Raw genomic sequence first — 24,229 nt, 5'->3', positions numbered from 1 at the left:
AAGACGTGCTAAAAATTTATGAGCTAGCAAATCCAATAACAAATAATAGCTAACTTCTATGATAACTAACTGAAAAATATTATCTCTTTATAGATAGTCATTCTTTGAAACTCTGCAAACAAAAAAGACAGAGGATAAAGACTAGAGGGTACAACTTACCTTAAGATCATGAAATTGACCTTGAGCCAGGAGTAAATATTGATACAATATTCTACAGGAGAGTTTATAAGTCTCATCAGGAATATGAATTACTGACACCATGGAAATCTAAGATAAAAATTGAACACCAGTCAGTACATACTTCCTTATATTATTTAACAGATATGTGAAAAATACTTCTCAAATAAAAATAAGAGGTTGATAAATTAGAAAACTTACAGTAAGTTCCTTAAATCACAGTCACAAAAGAGGACCCAGTTACATATTTTTGCCAGAATTATTTTATTTATACTCAAATTTACAAATTCAATGTTATTTCAGCAAAAATAGCAATTAGTTTTTATACAGCTGTATAAGTTGACTAAAATTTTCATATGGAAAAATAAAACATAAGAACAGCTAGGAAAGGGGCTTCCCTGGTGGCACAGTGGTTAAGAATCCTCCTGCTAATGCGGGACACGGGTTCGAGCCTTGGTCCAGGAAGATCCCACATGCCACAGAGCAGCTAAGCCTGTGCGCCACAACTACTGAGCCCGCAAGCCACAACTACTGAGCCTGCGCTCTAGAGCCCATGAGCCACAACTACTGAGCCCGCACACCACAACTACTGCAGCCCACGCGCCTAGAGACTGTGCTCCGCAACAAGAGAAGCCACCGTGATGAAAAGCCCGCGCACCGTAATGAAGAGTAGCTCCTGCTCGTTTCAATGAGAGAAAGTCCATGTGGAGCAACAAAGACCCAATGCAGCCAAAAATGAATAAATAAATTAAAAAAAAAAGAATAGCTAGGGAAATATTGAAAAGAAAGCTATGAGAGGGACTAAGCTCAGTCAGATATTAAAGCACACTACAAAGCCTCTAAAATTAAAACAGTGTGGTACTGGCACATGAATAGACAGATGGATGGAACAGAATAAACAGTCCAGAAACAGACATAACTATATATACAAATATGACAAAGGTAGCATCTCAAATCATTAAACAAAGAGAGCCTTCTTAATAAAAAGTATTGGGGCAACTGGATAGCTGTTTGGAAAAATATAAAATTAGATGCATTCCCCATTCCATACATAAGAATAAACTCCAAAAGCATAAGAAATCTAATTGTGAAAAATAAAACTATACAAGTACTAGGAAAAACATGTGAGTTTCTTTTTAGTTTCAGTGTAGAAAAAGACTTTCCAACTATGACCCAAACCCAGAGGCAGATAAATCTGACAAACCTAACTACATAAAAATATAAAATTTGCATGACAAAAAGCACTATAAGCAAAGTCAAAAGACATATGACAAGCTGAAATATATATTCACAACGTATATCACAGACTTGGGGTTAATATCTCTAATTTATAAAGAACTTTTAAAAATTGAAGAAAAAGTGAATAAAAATCCTATAGAGAAATGGGCAAAAGACATGAACAGATAATATACAAAAAGATAAAAACATGGTCCTTAGCCATATTAAAAGATGTTCATTTCACTCACAATATGATAAATGAAAATTAAAACTTGACTGAGATATAATTTCTTTCTCATCAGGTTAACGAAAATTGAAAAGCTTGTCAGTACAATCTATGGAGAAGTCATCACTCACATATACTGCTGGTGGAAATGTGTTAAAAAAAAAAAATACAACTCCAAAGGTACAATTCCAATGGAGGGGAATTTGGCAGTATGTAACAGAAAGAAATGTATTTACTTAGCCTTCAACCACATAACCTCAACAATGTTAAAATACGGACACACAGGTTATTCAGTGCAAGATTATCTGTTATTGCAGAATACTGGAAACTACCTGAATGTCCAACCACAGGAGATTGGCTGAATAACTGTCATACATGGATACCCTACATACAATAAAGTGCTAGGCAGCTATAAGTGAAAAAAGCAAGAACATGTATAGTATATATAGGGTGCTACCTTTTGTGTAAGAAAGAAGGAAAAATAAGAAGAAACAGAAAGATATCTGTATTTTCTTATCATTACAATAAGAAACATAGGAAGGATAAACCAGAAAACAATGAACTTGATTATCTGTACAAGAATTGGGGTGTATGAGAATGGAGGTAAGGGATAAAAGCAACATCTGAGTATACCACTTTATATAGTTTTTTGACTTTTGAGAGAACTAATCTGAGTAATTTATGGACACAGCTTTTGACTATAAATCCTCAGTTTGGGGCAGGAAATAAGGAAAGGGCAGTTTGAGGACCAAAATAATCATATTCAGTAATGAATTATAAACCACTGGGGGAAAAAGGAATTCATGAGGCCATGAGGATAACAAATAGATAAACAAAGAGGTAAATCGGAGGACTCTTGCTTGTAATAGAATGCTGAGGGCTGACTGGAGGGCTGGAGTTGGAAAAATAATCTTTTTTTTTTTTTTTTTTTTGCGGTACGCGGGCCTCTCACTGTTGTGGCCTCTCCCGTTGTGGAGCACAGATTCCGGACGCACAGGCTCAGCGGCCATGGCTCACGGGCCCAGCCGCTCCACGGCATGTGGGATCTTCCCGGACCGGAGCACGAACCCATGTCCCCTGCATCGGCAGGCGGACTCTCAACCACTGCGCCACTAGGGAAGCCCTGGAAAATAATCATTTTGCAACCATCATGGTAAAGATGAAATCTGGTAAGAATCATTAATGGATATTAAATCCAGGGGGAAATTTTACTAAAGAACAGGATATTTGTATGGTCTTAAAGCACCTCCCCACACACTGCTTATTACTTGCAAGGGAGGGAAAAAAAAGGAAACAGTGGAAAATTGGATAGACAGATGGATGGAACAGAATATATATTCACAACGTATATCACAGACTCGGGGTTAATATCTCTAATTTATAAAGAACTTTTAAAAATTGAAGAAAAAGTGACTGAGAGATCAAAATTTACATCACCAATGAGGGAAAAGAACCTCCCATTCTTCTACAGGTGATGCCCTGAAACGCACACATCATCACCTGCGTGGTACACTGGCTGAGAACGCTCAACTCCAATCTAATCATGATGAAACATCAGACAAAATGAGAAATGTTCTATTTTACAAAAACAGTGTGTGCATGTGACTCTATTCTTCAAAAATGCTGATGTCATAAAAGACAAAAGAAAGGCTATGGAAATGTTTCAGATTAAAGGAGGTCAAAGATACGTGACAAATACAACATCTGACTCTAGACTAGAATCTGTACTGGAGGGGAAAACATGTTGTAAAGAATACTGTTAGACAGACTGACAACTTGGAATATATATTATAATAGATTAGATAAAATATTATATCAATGTTAGATTTATAAAGTAGATAACCATATTGTAGTTATACAAGAGAATATCCCCATTATTAGGAAAACACACTGAAGTATTTGGGTGTTAAGAATCATCATGTATACAACTTATTCTCAATTCATTAAAAATATATATATACACATACACCCATAAATACGTATGTGGGCAAATAGTGAAAATGGTGCAAATGTTAACAATTAACAATAGGAGATCAGGGTAAAGGGTATATGGATGTTCTTCTACTTTTTTATTTTTGCAAGTTTTTGAAATTATGTCCATAAAGAAAGTTAAAAAACAACAACAACCCTATTATGGTTGTAAACATACAATATCCTTTACAGCCTTATAAGGATTTATTAATTTGGCAGTGACTTCAGAGGCTTTTAATACTAAATCAAAATGACAGGATTGGTAAAAGATAGTAATGTTATCACCTACTACTAACAATCCTGCCATTTAATTTAACATTAAAAGCCTCTGAAGCTACTATCATGCTAGTTATGAATATATATATAGTTGTAGATTTATATTTGATATGGAAAAGATGTTTAAAACATACTATTAAATGAAAGCAGATCCCAAAATAGTATGGACAATTTGATCCCATTTTTGTTTTAAAATTACATACATAAAGGTCTAGAAAGATACAAATATTCACAGTGGTTATCTTTGGATGACAGAATACAGGTGATTTTCTTTTTTTCCCTTTTGGCTTATCTAGATTTTCTACTTCTATTTCCTGCCACAAACATGTATCATTTGAGTAGTACAGAAAACAAACTAGTATAATTTAGTAAAAATGAAAAAAAAATTTAAGTCAAGGTCTTGCAGTGACAATCCCTACTTTCCTTATCTACCTAAAATACAAACTGGTTCCTAACTACACAATCTGAATGTAATTTATTACTGTTACAATAGGAGTGAGAGAGTTAAAAAATTTCTTTTTTAGATTTAGAATTTCTGACCCCAGATAAAATACTGAAAAACCAAATGCCCAATTTGCTTTTAAAATTAAGAACAGAGAACATTCATACAAAATATACTAATATGCTTTAGTGCCAGTGTTAGGCCCCACCTGAGAGATAAGAAAGCGAGGAGCAAGGATTAACAGGAAAAAAAGAAGGGAACCTACTGATAAGAACGGAAGATACAGAGAAGGACCCAGGCAGGGAGGTGTATACAAAGGACCTGAGAGCCAGGTACTTTGTCTGCCCTGTGGGAATAAGCCTCCCCCAACCACAGCCGGGCCAGTAGACTTCATTTCAGTTGCATCAGGGACCTGAGAGCAAATCTTTCCCTGTTTAGAATGCCACTGAACTGTACACTGAAAAGTGGTTAAAATGGTCAACTTTATGTTATATGTATTTTATACCTCCCAACACCAAACACACACACACACACACACACACACACACACTCTCTCTCTCTCTCTCTCTCTCTCTCTCTCTCTCTCTCTCTCTCTCCTTCTCTGTTTAGACTGAGGAGGAAAGTTAGAAAATAAGGAAGAGTCTGAGTACTCACGTTGACAAAGAGCACCAGCAGCGAGAGGGAAAGGAACCACAGGGGAAGCTGAGAGGAAGGTGACAGATCTGACCCTTTCTGTTTCGAATGAAAGGAAAGAAGTAGGGGAGCTTAGAAGAGATGGGGGACACAGTGGTGAGAGAAGGGCTATCTTGCCCAGGCAGGCAGAGTGAAGGACGGAAAGGCTGGACATATCAAACACCAACTTAATAGGTCTTATTTATCTTCAGTTGAAAAGAGTGGGAGGGCCAAAGGGAGGGAGAGGGGAGACAACCAGAAGAGCTCTCCTATGGACTATTCAGGAGCTTGTCTGTGAGGCTCTATGTGGCTCACTAACATTGCTTGGTATGACTTTTTTTTTTCACTTATCAAATTTACTGAGCACCTATTGTGTTTCAGGCACTCTGTTAGGTTCTGGAAATACACTGCTGTTAGTATGACTTTTATTTGGAAAAAACAAACTGACTTCAGCTCAATGGAACTTCAGTTTGATAAAATTAACCCCGTTCCCCAAAAAACTACAGAGGCATAACTTATTGAGCAGGGTCTAGATCTCCCAATTAGGGTGTGTACCTTCCAAAGCTCAATGTGTGCTGGTTTTGGTGAGATACTCCTGTTAAAAACAAAGCATACTGCCACAGGACTACAAAGGCTCAGAATCGAGCCCTGCTTCCATCTCTTATTTCCTGAATGCCTGGGAGTTTTCTTTAGTCTCTTTCAGTGTCTATAAGACAGATGCCCTAACACACAAAGTTGTTGGAAGGAATAAATATGTTAATGGTAGCAAATGTACTTTGTATATTACAAAGTGTCATAAAAATGTTACCATATCTTTATTCATCAACATATCTATTTCATGCACTTCAGAAAAGTAGTAAATTGTGTATAAAGCCATTCTAATCATGATAGGATTTCACCAAAAGTTTATTTCACGTACAAGCTTCTACCATACTTATAGAAATGTCAGGCTCAGGACCTTTTAGACCTCTAACATGCTTTTATCTTCCTAATTGGGATAAACTACCAGACTAAAGAAATAATTAGCACATAATGAGAAAAGGAGATTAAAATAATTACTGAAAATATAGGGACCAAACACATATAAGATGTAGGTGCAGCAGGGGCTATGATGGAACCAAGATGACTGCAAACATGCAAAGAAAAGAGTGGATACTGTCTTAAAATCAAGCCCTTCAGATCATTACAATGCTTATTTATTCAGTGCTAAAAATGCTAGGAATAAACATGCTTCCTAACAGACCTTTTTCTATGTGGCAAAAATGACAGAATATAGGATGATGAAATTAATGTAATTCAAGTCTATCTTTCATTTTCTAAATAAAATCATATTCTTGCAATCCATATGGAAAAAAACAAGTCATGCTCTGAAGGAGCATTACACATATAAAACACATACAAGTGTACTTGCCCTGTATTCATTTTCCAAAAAAAATGTGTCCAGGCCAAATATATATCCTCATAAATTAAAATAAACCTTTTTCTATTTCACCAAATAATTAAGAACCATCATCCAAATCACTTAAAAGTTAATGTTTCCACAATTTTAAAATTACTTACAATATCATAAATTTCTCGGTTATCTTCATCAGCTAGGGTCAACAGTGCTACCAATGGATAGCGAGATCTGGGCACTGTACCAAAGTCTTCAATTTTAGTATCTTTTGGTAACTGGCAATATATTTCTTCTTTGCTGTCCTTTTTAATACTTTTTGAAGATGTAAAGAGAAATTGCCACTATAAGCAAAAATACAATATACCAAAGGGGATAAATAATAACTTAGCAACACTATTTTATCCATAAAAAGTCTAATGTCTAAAATCTTCATGTGCTAATGGATATATCAGATAAAAGGATACAAATACTGCTCTTGATAGAGATATTCACTATACAGAGCATCTTCTAATGCTTGAGGAGTGTTTATTCGGAAGCAATAAAAGTGCTTCTGCAGAGCTTCATATAATTTTTGAACACTGCACCCCCAGTAGCAAGTAAGGAGGCTATCTTCAAGGCAATCTGTTGTCAAAGTTATGCCAGCTGTGGAAAACAAACGAGACAAAGAGAAGAAAATTACCTAATGCTATGTCTACTACAATTATACATAGCCAGTAACAAAAAGCTTCCTTTTGGTTGCTGGCCAGGCTGACGGCAGTTAAAGGAACTCATTAAAGGGTATGTGCCTATAAATGAAGGAAATGGTCTCTAAAACAAAAGATATAAAAACTTCAATGTCTACACAATTTTAAAGCGCTGTCAGTAAACTCTAATTTACATTATTTTATATTTATTCTTGGAAGTTATAAAGATTTTTTTTGATGACTTCAAGACTCTTCCCACATAAATTTCAAAAACTGAAATACAGTTCACTATTGATAACCTACCACTCTAATAGTGTATGTAATCCTAACTACAAGAAGTAATAGAGCTGTCTCTAAAAGTGGATGCATACAACCCATGCGGTCCAGAAGATGATCAGTGGAGTAGGAAAAACATTAAGAAGAAATTGAGCCTTACTAACGTTAACATACTCATTGACAACACTGATATACTCCTGTCACACAGTTAATGTCCCATGTAATATGCAAAATATCCTAAGGAAAGAGTGGAGATTCCAAAACATGGAGGGTTTAATAGTGTTGCCCTCATTCATTTGTTTGCTTTCAGCATAGTAAAATATATTACAACTTAAGTAAACCTGATTAAGTGGATATATAAGTTATAAGTGGACATTCAAATTATCTTATATAGTTTTACCTATTTACCTAACACTTACATAGGACTTACTATGCGGCACCTATATGATTTTTTCCCTTGCTCATTGCAGTTGTAGCAATATTAAGTTCAAGGGCAGCAGCATCCAATGTCTCATACTGCTGGCAGTGCAAGCTGCAATATCTAGTGCTCAGTGGCCATGGCATACTTACCAGAGCAAAAGGGCATGGTTTTGGTCATTGTTCCTGGCTGAACAGCCTTGGTCTCTGATTATGGCTCTCCAAACCTACAGGCAATTCTGTAAGCTACTCAATGTCCTTGGAGTCATTTCTGTTGTTTGCAAATAGGAATTTTTATTGATACATTATGTATTTTTTAAAAGGTGATCAAGAGTATGAGTTGGAAGGAGATACACAAACACAAGCAGATGCTCTACAGCAGGGGTCCCCAACCCCGGGCCATGGATGGGCAGCCGTCTGCCGTAGCCTATTAGGAACCAGGCCGCACAGCCGGAGATGAGCAGCAGGCGAGAGAGAGAAGCTTCATCTGCCGCCCCCCATCGCTCACGTTACCGCCTGAGCCATCCCCCCAACCCTGTCCCGTGGAAAAACTGTCTTCCATGAAACGGGTCCCTGGTGCCAAAAGGGTTGGGGACCGCTGCTCTACAGGACACCAAAATCGAGCTTTACACTTTTCTTCTCACTATTCAGTAGTATGTATACAGAGTCTCAGGTTCTGAACAGGTACAGTAGCAGCAACATAGAGCAATTTCTAATCATCGTTAAGCAAAAATCTTAATTGGCAGGAATTTCACATAGGTAATTGGAACAGAATTTGATTTCAAATTTTTAAATGATGCCCAACATCAGGTATTAATTCAAGAATGGAAAATTCAGTTAGTTATTTTTCTTGATTAACTATTGAATAGCTGAAGAGGAACACTCTATTAATACAAATTATATATATGTGTATATGTATACATATATATTAAAATCACACATACTTTCCTCTATGTCACTAAAGAACCACAAAACGTGAGGAAAGGAAAAAAAGTTGGACGTAGACAGGACAGGAAAAAATATAAAAGGCATATAAAAAAAAAGTAGAAAAAGAAAAAAAAAAAAGGAACCCAGAAAATGATTTCTTAATATTATTGTATTACTGGCAAAAATGCAAAAAAATGTGAAAAGATCTATGTTTAGAGCACTAGTTATAGCAAAATGCTGGAACCCACCCAAATATCTATCAATAAGGGATTAAATGAATAAAATATGGAATACTTTATTTTTGTTTAACATCTTTATTGGAGAATAACTGCTTTACAATGGTGTGTTAGTTTCTGCTTTATAAGAAAGTGAATCAGCTATACATATACATATATCCCCATATCTCCTCCCTCTTGCATCTCCCTCCCATCCTCCCTATCCCACCCCTCTAGGTGGCCACAAAGCACCGAGCTGATCTCCCTGTGCTATGCGGCTGCTTCCCAATAGCTATCTATTTTACATTTGGTAGTGTATATCTGTCCATGCTACTCTCTCACTTCGTCCCAGCTTACCCTTCCCCCTCCCCGTGTCCTCAAGCACATTCTCTATGTCTGCATCTTTATTCCTGTCCTGCTCCTAGGTTCTTCAGAACCATTTTTTTTTTTAGATTCTGTATATATGTGTTAGCATACAGTATTTGTTTTTCTCTTTCTGACTTATTTCACTCTGTATGACAGTCTCTAGGTCCATCCACCTCACTACAAATAACTCAATTTCGTTTCTTTTTATGGCTGAGTAATATTCCATTGTATGTATGTGCCACATCTTCTTTATGAATTCATCTGTCGATGGACGCTTAGGTTGCTTCCATCTCCTGGCTACTGTAAATAGAGCTGCAATGAACTTTGTGGTACATGACTCTTTTTGAATTGTGGTTTTCTCAGGGTATATGCCCAGTAGTGGGATTGCTGCGTCGTATGGTAGTCCTATTTGTAGTTTTTTAAGGAACCTCCGTACTGTTCTCCATAGTGGCTGTATCAATTTACATTCCCACCAACAGTGCAAGAGTGTTCCCTTTTCTCCACACCCTCTCCAGCATTTACTGTTTGTAGATTTTTTGATGATGGCCATTCTGGAATACTTTATAATGAAGTACTGTAACTCTTAAAAAAGAATTGAGCCATATCAAAATATCTGCATGTACTATCGTGGAACAATCTTTGGAATATATTGTTAAATGAAAAAAACAAGGTGAAGGGAAGTATATATAGTATGTTACTGTTTATCTCACAGGAGAGAATATCTATATATATGGTTTCACTTACACTAAAAAAAGAACAATGGAAGGATAAACGTTAAAAAAAATATATAAAAACTCAACTTACAGAACATAGAAACCTACCCAGTGTGTTTGCTTTGTAAAAAGAATCAGAGTTCCAGCGGTTCAGAGCTGCATACAAGACTTGTGTACAGAATTTGTACATCTGACTACAATAGGGAGTGTCAGAGTCTACTCACCACTGGATATTACTCATACTTTAACATAATATGTCTCTGAAATTAATAGGTTAACAAAAAGAACTACAGAATCTATAAAATTCTACTCCGTACAATCTTTCATAAACTTTTCCATTAACAGACTGACAAGAGAATGTCTCCCTTTAGTTCTTCCCACTTCTTTGCAAATAGAATTCCCATTCTTACATTTTCTTAATCTTCTATAATTCAGTGTGGACACAACGGCATCTTAGATCTGTTGATCTAACAGATCAATAACAGATCATTAACAATACTGGGGCACAGCCATAAACCAGAAAATTCAGAAGCCAAATTAGGTGAGGCAGCATGGATGTGACCTCTCTCAACCTGCCCTTACGTGCCTAGCTGTAACAGCCAAGTAAAGCACAGCACAAAAGATAGCCTTGCAAAAAACTGGAAGAAAAAAAGGACTACAGTCAAATGAGTTGAGCCATTAAAAAAGGAGAAACCCTAGGGCAGAAAAGCCACAAACCTTGAAGAAGAAGCCCTGAGAAAGAAGAACTATATACGAGGAGATCATGCATGAGGATAATAAAACCGGAGGGAGTACTGGGAGCTGAAAATTTTAGGTTGTAGGGAAGAGAGGTTCACAAATTCCTCCAAAAATGCTATGTGTGTCATCTTGCACAAGGGAGCTGTTTACAAAAGGACAGCAGAATTCCTGAACCACCACGGTTCTGCACATTTTAATCAGGAATGTTTTCTAAACAAGTTAGTTTTCTCTGTCCTATCTTGAAATTTGTTCTTCCTAAGTGCAAAATGTCAGAATGAACCCCTCATCTACCACTGGGGGAAAAAAAGGTCCTTAGCTCCCTTTAAGTCAATTCAACTCAACTAATATACCCTGAGTACTTACTTTTTTTAAAAAATAAATTTATTTATTTTATTTATTTATTTGGCTGTGTGGGGCATTTGTTGCTGTGCACAGGCTTTCTGTAGTTGCGGTGAGCGGGGGCTAGTCTTCATTGCGGTGCGCGGGCTTCTCACTGTGGCGGCTTCTCTTGTTGCAGAGCACAGGCTCTAGGCATGCGGGCCTCAGTAGTTGTGGCACATGGGCTCAGTAGTTGTGGCTCGCAGGCTCTAGAGCACAGGCTCAGTAGTTGTGGCACACAGGCTTAGGTGCTCCGCGCCATGTTAGATCTTCCCAGACCAGGGCTCGAACCCGTGTCCCCTGCATTGGCAGGTTCTTTTTCTTTTCTTTTTGCTGTTTTGTTTTTGTTTTTCAGCAGCTTTATTATGATGTGCTTATAATGATTTTCTTTGTATTTATTCTACTTGGGGTTTGTAGTGTTTCTTGAGTCTGTGGCATCAAATCCTTTATCTGTTTTAGAAAATTCTTGGTTATTGTATTACTTTTACAACATTCTCTCTCAGCTTTCCTTCTGTAATTAATGGTGTGTGTGTGTGTGTGTGTGTGTGTGTAATGCTCTTTTTTATCATTATTCCTGAAGTATAGTTCTTCAGAAATCCCTAACAAAAATCATCTGATACTTGTCAAATTCTCTATTCTTTGGAAGAATGGGACTCAGTATTTTGGTTCCACCTGTCCTAAGAAATTTCAAAAGCTCTGTTCAACTTCACAGCCTCTCAGCTACTGTTTTCTACTCAGCTTCTCAGTCTCTTAATTACTCAATTATAAACAAAGAAAAACACCAAGCGTCAGGCTAATGGCAGGTGGACTCTTAACCACTGAGCCAACAGGGAAGTCCCTGAGTACTTACTTTTAATGTCATTAAAGCTTCTACCCTGGGGACATGGAAGCATCATAAACCCACATATATTAAATAATAACAAAGCAATCCCAACAACCCACGCCTAGTAAACAGAGCTAAACAACTAAGATTAAAACTGATTCTCTGCTTTGTTTTCAAGTAAATCAGGTCTCCAGATGTTCACCCTTCCTTCTCTATGTGCCAGGCATCTTAGGTACAGCAGTGAAAATAAAGACTTGCATTTTTAAACTACCTATCTACACATCAAATGAAATAACCTCTTACAATCTCACAATTATTGCTCAGAATATTATTTCAATGTTCTGGTTAGACACCTTCAATAACATCCACTATTCCACAGTTTAAACAAATGAATTTTATTCTACTGAGTATAATTCCCAGCAAAACGTTCTTCTTATTTCCCCACAGAACATAGATAAAGAATGACATGCATTGCAAAACTACAATGAGGTACCACCTCACACCAGTCAGAATGGGCATCATTAAAAAGTCTACAAATAACAAATGCTAGAGAGGGTGTGGAGAAAAGGAAACCCTCCTACACTGTTGGTGGGAATGTAAGTTGCTGCAAGCACCATGGAAAACAGTATGGAGGCTCCTCAGAAAACTAAAAACAGAATTACCATATGATCCAGCAATCCCACTCCTGGGCATATCCAGACAAACCTATAATTCAAAAAGATACATGCACCCTTATGTTCACAGCAGCACTATTCACAATAGCTAAGACATGGAAACAACCTAAATGTCCATCAACAGATGAATGGATAACGAAGATGTACATATATAGGATGGAATACTACTCAGCCATAAAAAAGAATGAAATAATGCCATTTGCAGCAACATGGATGGACCTAGAGATTATGATACTAAGTAAAGTCAGTCAGAAAGAGACAGACAAATACCATATGATATCACTTATATGTGGAATCTAAAATACGACACAAATGAACCTATCAATGAAACAGAAACAGAATCACGGACATAGAGAACAGACTGGTGATTGCCAAGGGGGAGGGGGTTGGGGGAGGGATGGAGTGGGAGGTTGCAGTTAGCAGAAGTACGCTTTTATACATAGAATGGATAAACCTACTGTGTAGCACAGAGAACTATATTCAATATCCTATGATAAACCATAATGGAAAAATATATTTTTAAAAATGTATATATATGTATAACTGAATCACCTTGCTGTACAGCCGTAATTAATACAACATGGTAAATCAACTATACTTCAATTTTAAAAAGAGGGACTTCCATGGTGGTGTAGTGGTTAAGAATCCGCCTGCCAATGCAGGGGACACGGGTTCAATCCCTGGTCTGGGAAGATCCCACATGCCGCAGAGCAACTAAGCCACAAGCCACAACTACTGAGCCCGTGTGCTGCAACTACTGAAGCCCTCATGCTTAGAGCCTGTGCTCCGCAACAAGAGAAGCCACCACAACGAGAAGCCTGTGCACCACAACAAAGAGTAGCCCCCGCTCACCGCAATGAGAGAAAGCCCGTGTGCAGCAATGAAGACCCAACACAGCCAAAAATAAATAAATAAACAATTTTTTTTTAAAGGAATGATATGCATTAGTATTTGAAAAATTAAAATACTTCAGTAAGCATGCAACAAGTCTGCACACTTAAAATTTTTTTCACATACTTCACTAATGCTACTGTTAGCATCTAGTGTGTTGGACATAGCAGAGAGGTCTTCTACTTACTGGGTATCTTTTCATTTGCTTCTAACATTTACAGGGTGGGCTCTATTTGAGACTTTTTCTGCGTGAAAGACAGACTGATGGATTTCCTCACACATTCTAGCTCACAAGTGGCCTGTATTTGTTTGCTCATGATGTGACAGTTCTTCTTTTTCAGGGTTTCCAGGATTGTGGAACTGTGCTACAGGAAGGACAGTTTTGTGCTGGTGGATTTTTTTTATTGGCAGTCCTGCTCAAAAGCCAGATGTGTGACATTATAGCAGGTCTAAGTACGTGTCCATAGAGGTTAGCGATCAGGAAACCACCACAGTTCTGCACATCTTAATCAGGCATGTTTTCTAAACAAGTTAGTTTTCTCTGTCCTATCTTGAAATTTGTTATTCCTAAGTGCAAATTGTCAGAATGAACTGCTTATCTACCATGAGGGGGAAGAGGTCCTTAGTTTCCTTTAAGTCATAGGGTAATCATACAATATTTATAGGTAAGGAATAGGAAAAAGAAATTTTGTACTTTTTCAACGTAAATCAAGATTTACTTAAGGTTGGACTTCCCTGGTGGCACAGTGGTTAAGAATCCGCCTGCCAATGCAGGGGACACGGGTTAAAGCCCTGGTCTGGGAAGATCCCGTATGCCGTGGAGCAACTAAGTCCATGTGCCACAACTACTGAGCCTGCGCTCTACAGCACGTGAGCCACAACTACTGAGTCTGCGTGTCACAACTCTGAAGCCTGCACGCCTAGAGCCTGTGCTCCGCAGCAAGAGAAGCCACAGCAATGAGAAGCCCACGCACCAAAACGAAGAGTAGCCCCCGCTCACTGCAACTAGAGAAAGGCCCCTCACAGCAATGAAGACCCAACGCAGCCAAAAAAAAACCACAAATAAATGAATGAATTAATTAAAAAAAAGATTTACTTAAGGTTGATAATCCCTGTTGACTATGTACACTGATGACAACTGATTCTAGAAGTTAGAGGCTGGAAGATGACTAGACAAGAAGGTCACAGGTGCCAAGGGAGAGGATGTCAAGAAGGAAGGCCTGGCCAACTCTGCTAAACACTGCAGAGAGAGCACTAACTCAGGCCGGAAATGCATCCCCTGGATTTTACGACGGTGGGGGGACCAGAGGTGGGGGCTGAAGCAGTAATTAGTGACCTTGGAGAAGGCCATCTCAGTACAGGGATACAGGCAAAAATCAGACCGCAATCATCTGAGGCGTAAAAGGGAATGAGCTAAGAGGAGAAGGCAAATGCAAACCACTTTTAAGAAGCTTGGCTGCAAAGGGAGGAAGAGAAAGAGGACAGTGGCTAGAATAAGATGACAAGTTGAAGAAGTTTGGGGTTGTTTGTTTAGAAGGTACCAGAAATGTGAGCAAGTGTGAAAAATGATAGGGTCTTAGTCCAGAAATTCTTGTAGAGCTACAGAACTGTGTGAGAACTGCCTACTCTATATCTCTACTTAACTGTCACAGAAGCATTTCAAAGTCACAATTTCAAAACTGAATTCATTACCTTTCTTCCAAAACCTGTTGCTCCTCCTGCACTCCTTACCTTGGCGATAGGATCTGTCTATGGAGGACCCACGCAAAGAACTTGAATTTTCCTTGACTATTCTCTCTTACCTGTCCCACCCTATGTTTTATACATAACAAACTACTTATTGTTTCTCTAATGTATTATTCTGTTTATATCTCATTGCTGTGCTCGTGCTTCTCTCTCTACCTAGAATTTTCCCCAATCCCCAAAGATAAACACCTACTTATCTCAAAACTCTACTCACCAAAAAAAAAAAAGGGGGGGTGAGAAAAATAAGACAGAGGGAGACACACACACAGCACACTCCTCTTTATGAAGCTTTTCCAATATATGCTTCCCCAAACTTAACCCTTTTCCTTCTTTCTTTTACTCCAGTGCTTCCTAGATGATCTTGCAGACAATTTATTTCCCCAAGTACAGAAATAAACAACCACCATTTATTATTACCATTTAATACCAAAATACCATAATTTCAGATGAAAAGATGGCTGTTCTTCAGAAGGGTAGCAACCTTACATTAGCTATACTTATACTACACTGCCTTACTTTTCTCACTGCACTGAAGAACAATGAAAATGGCACAGTGTCCTAACAGACTTCTCTTATTAACACCTGTGATACTTTATTTTTCTCATACAAATGCCTCTGTTTACTAGTTGATAAGCTCCTTAGGAGCAAGGTTTGTGAATTATTAGTCTTTGTATCTCTGGTATGTAGCATAGCTCCTGGAACAGAATAGGGGCTCAATAAATGTTTGTTAAGTCTGAGGAAGAGAAAGCAGTAGAGAAAGAAAATTAAAGGGCTAATTAAAAGGCTATAGAAAGAGAGAAAAATCTTTGGAAAATAGCCACCAACTTGTAATTGAAGCTGAAGATGGACTGGTGATCTCTAAGCCAAAAGGATTCTTGACTTGTCTCATTTGCTTTTTGAAAACTCTTGTGTTGAACTGGGTCTCTTCCGAATTTCTCAGAATTACTGGAACATCCCAACCAAACCTGAAGAAAGGTAAAAATAAAATAAGACATAATTTTAATAAATATTGAAACTTTATATGTAAAGAATGCTGTGCTTTATTAGTTATTCCTCTTAACATAAGTATCAGAAAAATAGATTCAGTTACTCAAAATTTTATATTATATTGCAGAATTAATCCAAAACTAAGAGATATTAGAGGCCCCATAGAATTGCAATATATTGTTTGGCTGGCTGAATCAACATACTCTTGAAAACAGAGAGTTCTACTGTTAATTATTGTTGATTACAAAGGAGTGCCATGATTATAGATAAAATGAACCTAACACAGTAGCAAAAAGAATTATTGAATTTTTTAAATGAAATGAAAAGCAAATACATATTTAATGTGCAGACTATTTGATATTATTTATGGGACAAGAGAACTTTTAAACACCAAATATAGCCCTTCATTAATATAACATATTCTCTACTTTTAAATTTCATGTAAAAATGTGATAATGAACAGACTTAGAGGGAAAATGGACGGGATAAACTCAATTCCTTATAAAAGTAGAAAGCAGCTGAGTTTACTCAGTTTAAACAAAACAACTTAAAATGAAAACACATTAGTTAAACCAGGGGACTTTAGGTTAAGATAGCACAGTTAGATTCATACTTTAATGCACTCTTTTCTCTCCACACACTTAGCAGTGATAGATGAAAAAAAAATAAAAAGAGAAATCAGAAGGACCGCACTGAAATGAGTAAACAAACAGCAGGTGTGTTTAAACAAAGCAATAGTACTGCTCAGCAATGAGGAGTAAATTATTACCACAACCACATGGCTAAATCTCAAAAACAACATACTGTGCAAAAGAAGCCTTACATAAAAGAGTACATGCTCTATGACTCCACAATAGGAAATTCTAGAGCAAGCAAAACTAATTTATGGTAGAAATAAAATACAGAACAATGGTTCTTCTAGGGGTGCAGGAGTATGGACTGACTGGGAAAGGGCACAAAGAAACTTTCTCTGGTGATGGTAATGCTCTTACCTTGACTGAGGTTTGAGTTGTATAGATGATATGTTGGTAACACTTAAGATTTGTACATTTCACTGTATATAAATCTTACTTCAAAAGAAAAATACAAAGAAAAACAAATATTCAACTCTAGCTAAAAATATGCAATGCTTTAGTACTTATGGATAAAGAGTATAACTTACTTTGAAGTAATCAAGAAATTAACATGGATTGATGGGTAGATAGAGGAATGGATGGATGGACAGATATGCAATGAAGACATTATAGTGAAATGTTGATTGTAGAACTTAAGTGATGGGCATATGTGTGTTCACTATGTAATTCTTTTAAGTTTTCTGTATGTTTGAAAATTTTAATAATAAATTGTAATAAAAAAGAGACAGCTGGGTTAAAAGACAAATCTTTACGGATCTGAAAAGGAAAAGAAATACAAAGTAATGAGTAAGGCTGATGCCATGGTTTGATGGGTTCTGAGTCTGGCAGCAGGCAGTGGCAACTAAGCCTTCACACGGTAAGAGGGCTTACAGGTTGTCCACTCAAGACAAGGGCCAGAGCCAGGTTCACAACTTGAATCCAGGAGCTGGGTTAGGCTTATATCAATATGGGACAGAACTTTCATTACAAGACCTACTCCCTGATGAGGGGGTCTAGAAGTCTGGTTAAACAAGCAAGGATGAAGACAAAGGAGGGGGACAGGGGACTTCCACTAAAATTTAGGTTGCAAACTAAAATTTCAAAACACATGAATAAATCTAATGCCAAGAGAAAGCCAATAAAATTAACAAATGAAATACAATTTCACTCTAAATGATTTTAATTTTATAGAACAGTTGGATAAGCCTGTTCTGTTCCTGCTTTAAAAAGCTGAAAAGCAAGCCTCTAACAGATCAAAGCATTCCAGGTAAGTTAACTGAATCCCAAAACAAAGTTCAGGAATATTTGTATGAATACAAAAACATCCAGCACCCAATAAGGTAAAATTCACAATGTTTAGCATCCAATAAAAAATTAACAGGCATGCAAAGAAGCAGGAAAATATAACCCATAATAAGCAGAGAAATGGTACAGATACTAGAATTAGTAAATAAGGATATCAAAATAATTTTTATAACTATATTCCATATGTCAAAAAAATAAGTAAAGATCAAGCATATAATATAGAGACATGGATGATATAAAAAAGATCCCAATCCATTTCTGAAGATGAAAAATACAATGTTTTGGGTGAGAAATACACTGGATGGGATTAGCAGCAGGTTAGATATTACAGAACAAAAGATTAGTAAATTTGAAGACATAGCAGCAGAAAGTACCCAATATGAAACACAAAGGAAAAAAAGGCTGCACAAAAGAACAAAACATCAGTGAGCTGAGGGACAAGTTCAAGCAGTCTAACATAGGTGTGACTGAAGTCTGCAGCGGAGGGGAAGAGACAATACAGGAAAATTACAATACCACTCAGGAACATAAATATAAAAATTCTTAACAAAATTTTGGCAAATTAAATCCAACAGTATATAAAAATATGTCGAGACCCAGCAAAGTTTATCTCGGGAATGCAAGGCTGGCTTAACATTACATTAAAAATGTAATGTAATTCACCATATTAACAAACTAAAAAAGAAAAACCATACAATCTTCTCAATACATGCAGAAAAACTGCTTGCTAAAATCCAATGTCTGGTCCTGATAAAAACTGTCGGCAAACCAGGAATGTAAAAAAAGAACTTACTCAACCTGATAAAGAGAGGCAATAAAAAAAAAAAGTATAGCTAACATCATACTTAATTAAAAACTGCTTTCTTCCTAAAGTGAGAAACAAGATACTTAATAGCCATGTATCCTTAAGCAATCACTCAACCTCTGTGTAACTGTTTCCCCACCTGTAAATGTCTGTAACAGGGCTTGACACTATGTAAGTGATGATGATGATGGAGTGGACTCAGGGGTTGGAAGAGAGAAAACAGAAATCCAGTAACTTCTCCTCTTTGATTCCCATAATCAATTACCCCACAGCTTTTGTCTCCACTGCTCACCATTGCCCCAGTGCCCTTTAGAGGTCAAGTCAGGCATACAGGAGTGGTAGGACACAAGATATAACTTTCCTGTTACAGCCATGACACCTTCCCCTTCTTTCCTTCATCCCTTGGAGTGAAAAAAAGCAAAGAAAAAAACACCACTCTATGCATACTCCTCATTATATTCTATTCCCTGGCCCTTTCCTCATTATTTAATTCTCCCTACCTCTCCCCACCCTTTTCTTTCTTTACCCATACTGCCTTACTCTTTATACCCACTGTACCAGCAGTAAAAGCTAGAAGTTAGAGCTCATGGTATTCATTTCTACTGTAGGTTCAAGTACTGTATTTCAGGTACTTTATAATGTTGTACCTAAAAATTTCAATTAAAGAATCCTTTAAGGCAGTGGTCCCCAACCCCTGGTACCAGTCAGAGGCCTGTTAGGAACTGGGCCGCACAGCAGGAGGTGAGCTGCGGGTGAGCGAAAGAAGCTTCATCTGCCGCTCCCCAGCGCTCACATTACCGCCTGAGCCATCCCCCCACCCCTCCCTGTCCGTGGAAAAATTGTCTTCCACAAAACCCGTCCCTGGTGCCAAAAAGGTTGGGGACTGCTGCTTTAAGGTACAGAAGCCAGAAACCACAAAAGGCAAGGCTTTGGGGAAATTTCTGGACGCGGTCCATCGTGAGCATAAAATTCCTTTGTAAAATGCTTTTTATACTCCATAATATATTTGGTTTTAATATAAAAATATTATTTCTCCAAATCCTTACATAAAATCAATATTGTAGGAGGATATAACATAGCTGCTCTGTGGCTTTGGATACACCTCAGAGTGAAACAAATAATTTGACATGTGCAGTGCTGCTTCTCTTTAAGCGTGCTTATCCAATACTGCTTGGCCCAGCATCACATCAACAGTTGGCAAAGCATATCTATTATTAAAAGAAATTCCTCTCTCTCGATTTTTTTTTTTTTTTTTTTTTTTTTTTTTTGCAGTATGCGGGCGTCTCACTGTTGTGGCCTCTCCCGTTGCGGAGCACAGGCTCCGGATGCGCAGGCTCAGCGGTCACAGCTCACGGGCCCAGCCGCTCCGTGGCATGTGGGATCCTCCCAGACAGGGGCACGAACCCGTGTCCCCTGCATCGGCAGGCGGACTCTCAACCACTGCGCCACCAGGGAAGTCCTCTCTCGATTTTTAATTTCTCTGCCTCATGCTTAATCTTGGGTCTACATTTTCTAATATCCTAAGGTCCTTGATTTAACATCTTTTAAAGTTGTTATGAATCTTGCTCAATCTTTGGCCTTTTAATATTATATAACCTTTTTACTGTGAAGGATAACACACATATAAAAAAGTACACAAGTACTTTTCTGAATAACAAAATAATTGTTATTCAGGTTAAGAACCAAAATAATATCCTCAGAAAGTCTCCTTGTGTCACCTCCCACGTACTACCCCTTCCTTCTCTATCTTGATTTCAATGACTATAATTTAGTTTACCTGTTTTTGAACTTTCATATAAGTGGAAGCATGCTGTGTATACTTTTATTTCCTATTTTATCACATTATGTTGAAGATTCATTCTTGTATCTATACTTAGAGCATTTTTGTGGCTGTATAGTATTCTATTGTACAAACATGCCATAATGTGCTTACTCATTCTACTCTTAATGGACATTTAAGTTGTCCCCACATCTTGGCCATTATGAATAATGTTTATATGAACATTTTGTTCATATGCATTTGTTAGGAATGGAAATTCTCGGCCATAATGAATAATGTTTATATGAACATTTTCATAAGAGGCTCTCAATGCACATACATGTACATGCACTTCCGTTAGGAATGGAATTTCTCGGCCATAAGGTCTGTGCTTCTTCAACTTTGGTGGATAATCTTAACAACTGCTCTATGTGGTAGTATCAATTTACACTCCACCAGCAATGAATGAGGGTTCCCCTTGCTCCATATCCTTGTCAAAACATTATTAGATATCCTGGTAGGTGTGTGGTGGCACTGCATTATGGTTCTAATTTCTACTTTCCTGAATATTAATGAGGTTGAGCACTTTTTATGTTTATTGCTACTTGGATATCCTCTTTTGTGAAAGCCCTTTGAAATCCCTTCCCTGTTTTTCTACTGGTCTATTTTTCTTATTTATAGGAAATTCTTTATATGTTCTGAATACAAGCCCTTTATTGGATGTATGTTCAGCTCTTCTACACCTTGCCTTTTCACGTACATAATAGTATGTTTTTGTTTTTTTGTTTGTTTTTTTACATAAATGGAGAATGCTTTTTGTGTGTGATTTATTTTTGGCTGTGTTGGGTCTTCGCTGCGGTGCGCGGGCTTCTTGTTGCAGTGGCTTCTCTTTGTTTCGGAGCATGGGCTCTAGGCACACGGCTTCAGTAGTTGTGGCACGAGGGCTCAGTAGTTGTGGCTTGCAGGCTCTAGAGCATAGGCTCAGTAGTTGTGGCACACGGGCTTAGTTGCTCCGAGGCATGTGGGCTCTTCCCAGACCAGGGCTCGAACCTGTGTCCCCCGCATTGGCAGGCAGATTCTTAACCACTGCGCCACCAGGGAAGTCCCATAATGGTATCTCTTGATTCTCAATTTTAACACAAAAGTTATTAACCTTTTCCTTTAAGGTTAATGTTTTTGCTCTTTGACTTTTCATTACTGCCTTATGTGAATTATGGCCTAACACTGCTACACTTCTGAATTACCATCTCAGACATTTTTGTATTCTTGTCCTCTTAGAGGAGTCAGCCAAGCATGGCTAGTGCAGCCAGCACTCAGTCAAGGCTCTGGGTCCTTATTTGACTTTGCCAGCCTTGCTCCCTTGATATCCTCATGCTTTCAAGGGAAAACAGGGGGTGAGGGGGATAGAGTTCACTGTGTAGCAGAGTGACATCGTAGCCTGACAACACCTCTTGTCCTAAACATCACACTTAATGTAGTCTAAGACCATGTCAGCTGACACACTGATGACTCACGTTGAGCTTTCAGCCTAGAATAACCCTAAACCTTTTCACATACCTGACCCATCGTGAACTTGCTCTTTTGCACAAAAATCCACAACTTTCACAGTTTAAACATATTTGATGTGGACCAATATTTCTATCTTTAATGTATTACTCAAAAGCCAATATGCAGAAATGATTTGGAATAAGGTTAAATGCTAGAGACTGTCTAAAGAGCAATCCATAATTGGTGCTGCCAAATGGTTCTATAAAATGTTAATAAGTAGACTCTGTGATGTGTTTCTGGCCACCATTCTACATCTGGCCTTTTTCACATTTTTAGTCAAAAGCGTGAATAAAGACACTGATGCCCTGTGTATCAGATCATGGCTGATATGACATTAGAACAGTAAAATAGAAAATTGAGCAATTTTCTTTTCAATCAAATTCCATTTTTATCTTTTTCCACTCAAAGTCATTTTGGCAACTGTTAGCAATAGAATACCAACTAAATAAACGTTTCTTAACATTCATTACTTTCTCTTTTATATAAACTCAGCCTCCCACCCTTTTCTTTTCCATTAAGAGAATTTTCCATTCTCTTTACTGTTAAAATTTCATGCTTAATCCTCCTGGAATTTTCTATAATTCTGTTTTTTTCCCATTTCTAAAGTGTTTGTTGCACTTGTTCATACTGCTTAAACTTCCACCACAGCAGTAACCTGGGGACTTCCAATTCTGTCCAGACTTTTTTACATTGCCTGTACACTGTCTTACCCTGCACACACTTCCTAAGCTTCCAGCCAGCAGCTGAATCAGAACTGACCTCCTTTCCTTGCTGGAGTCTCACCGAGTCCCTCCTGAAAAAAATTTACTTTGAGGCTAAAGTGTCAAGCTCAGCAGTAAACAACTTTTATCACCCCTTCAGCCTTGAGTTCTAAAGTCAATTAGAAAACACACAGGCAGCTGTTAATCTGGGCGAGGGCGGCGATGGGGGGGAAGCTTCTCTCCTGTGCAATCTCCCAAAGGTGGCCTCACTTGACTAGTTGGATACTGAGATTGGATCAGGATATAAAAAACATTCTTTGGGGAATCCTTGGTAGAGGAGGAGGGTTGTTTCTGTGCAAACTGATGTGCTAACAGACTTCGAGTAAATTACTCAATCTCTAAAATTCTGTGCCTTTAATTGTAAAAAGAAGGGTTAGAATAAGTTATCTTAAGGCCCTATTAAGGTTTGAAATGCCATTTCTAAGAGCTTTGTGTTTTCTTCTAGATTGTTCCAAGAAATTTCTTGCCAATAGAAGGGTCATATATTTTGTACCCTAAGCAAATACAAAATAACGCTATATTCTTTCCCTAAGAAGGAATCTGTACCTCATCACACATACACAACCTACTGCATTCGACAAGTAAGATGAGAAACAGTCAAGGTCAGTTTATCAGGAAGGGTTGGCAGGAGACAGCTATTTCGACACAAAGATTTTAATATACAGAACTATTAAAGTACTGGAGGACTGAAAAGCCAAGAAGGGGACACTGAGGTACCCTAGCAAGAAGCAGTTATCCTTCCGAAGGCTAAGGAAACAAAAGAGTGGGGATTATTACAGTTTAGAAGCTGGGAGAAGGAATCCCCCAGAGCTGGACCCAGACTTTTCCAGTAGGAGTGCTGGCCAGCTGGTGCTCATATTTCTGAAGGAGTGCAATAAGGCTGTTTCTAGGTATGAGGGAAAACTGTAAACTAAAATAAACTGCTGCTACTCAGCCTACTGTCACTGCCAGGGTGATGCCAGGGCTGCAGGAATGTAGACCAGGAAAAGGAAGCAAACGGTTAACAGAAGTCCAACCTTATTAAACATAGAGCACCTCTGAGTCCAAGTTTCAGTCAACCAAGTATGAGTTAACACTTTAGAGTTAGAAATTTTTTTAGAATACACCCAGATAAATAAATGTAATCTGCTCTATTGTTACATTCTATCCTCCTTGGCCTAACCTACTTACACTCCATTCTCACACATACTACCCAAATTCGCAATGATATAAATTAGCAGACTTT

At 37.8% G+C, this 24,229-nt stretch overlaps 1 protein-coding gene across 1 annotated transcript in view; it reads right to left on the bottom strand.

Moving 5' to 3' along the window:
* Window positions 1-24,229, bottom strand: part of CGRRF1 (cell growth regulator with ring finger domain 1) — a 29,724-nt gene that overhangs the window by 1,597 nt on the left and 3,898 nt on the right. Inside the window, exons 2-5 of the mRNA XM_032624669.1 lie at window positions 16,051-16,190; window positions 6,843-7,020; window positions 6,543-6,690; window positions 160-267 (exon numbers count right to left, since the gene is read on the bottom strand). Coding sequence (XP_032480560.1) covers window positions 160-267; window positions 6,543-6,690; window positions 6,843-7,020; window positions 16,051-16,190 — 574 coding nt within the window. The remainder of the gene's footprint in view (window positions 1-159; window positions 268-6,542; window positions 6,691-6,842; window positions 7,021-16,050; window positions 16,191-24,229) is intronic.

This window comes from Phocoena sinus, chromosome 2 (genome assembly GCF_008692025.1).
Source record: "Phocoena sinus isolate mPhoSin1 chromosome 2, mPhoSin1.pri, whole genome shotgun sequence".
NCBI classification, from domain to species: Eukaryota; Metazoa; Chordata; class Mammalia; order Artiodactyla; family Phocoenidae; genus Phocoena; species Phocoena sinus.
Note: the sequence above shows the minus strand (reverse complement) of the source record. Positions and strands in the feature narration are given on the sequence as shown.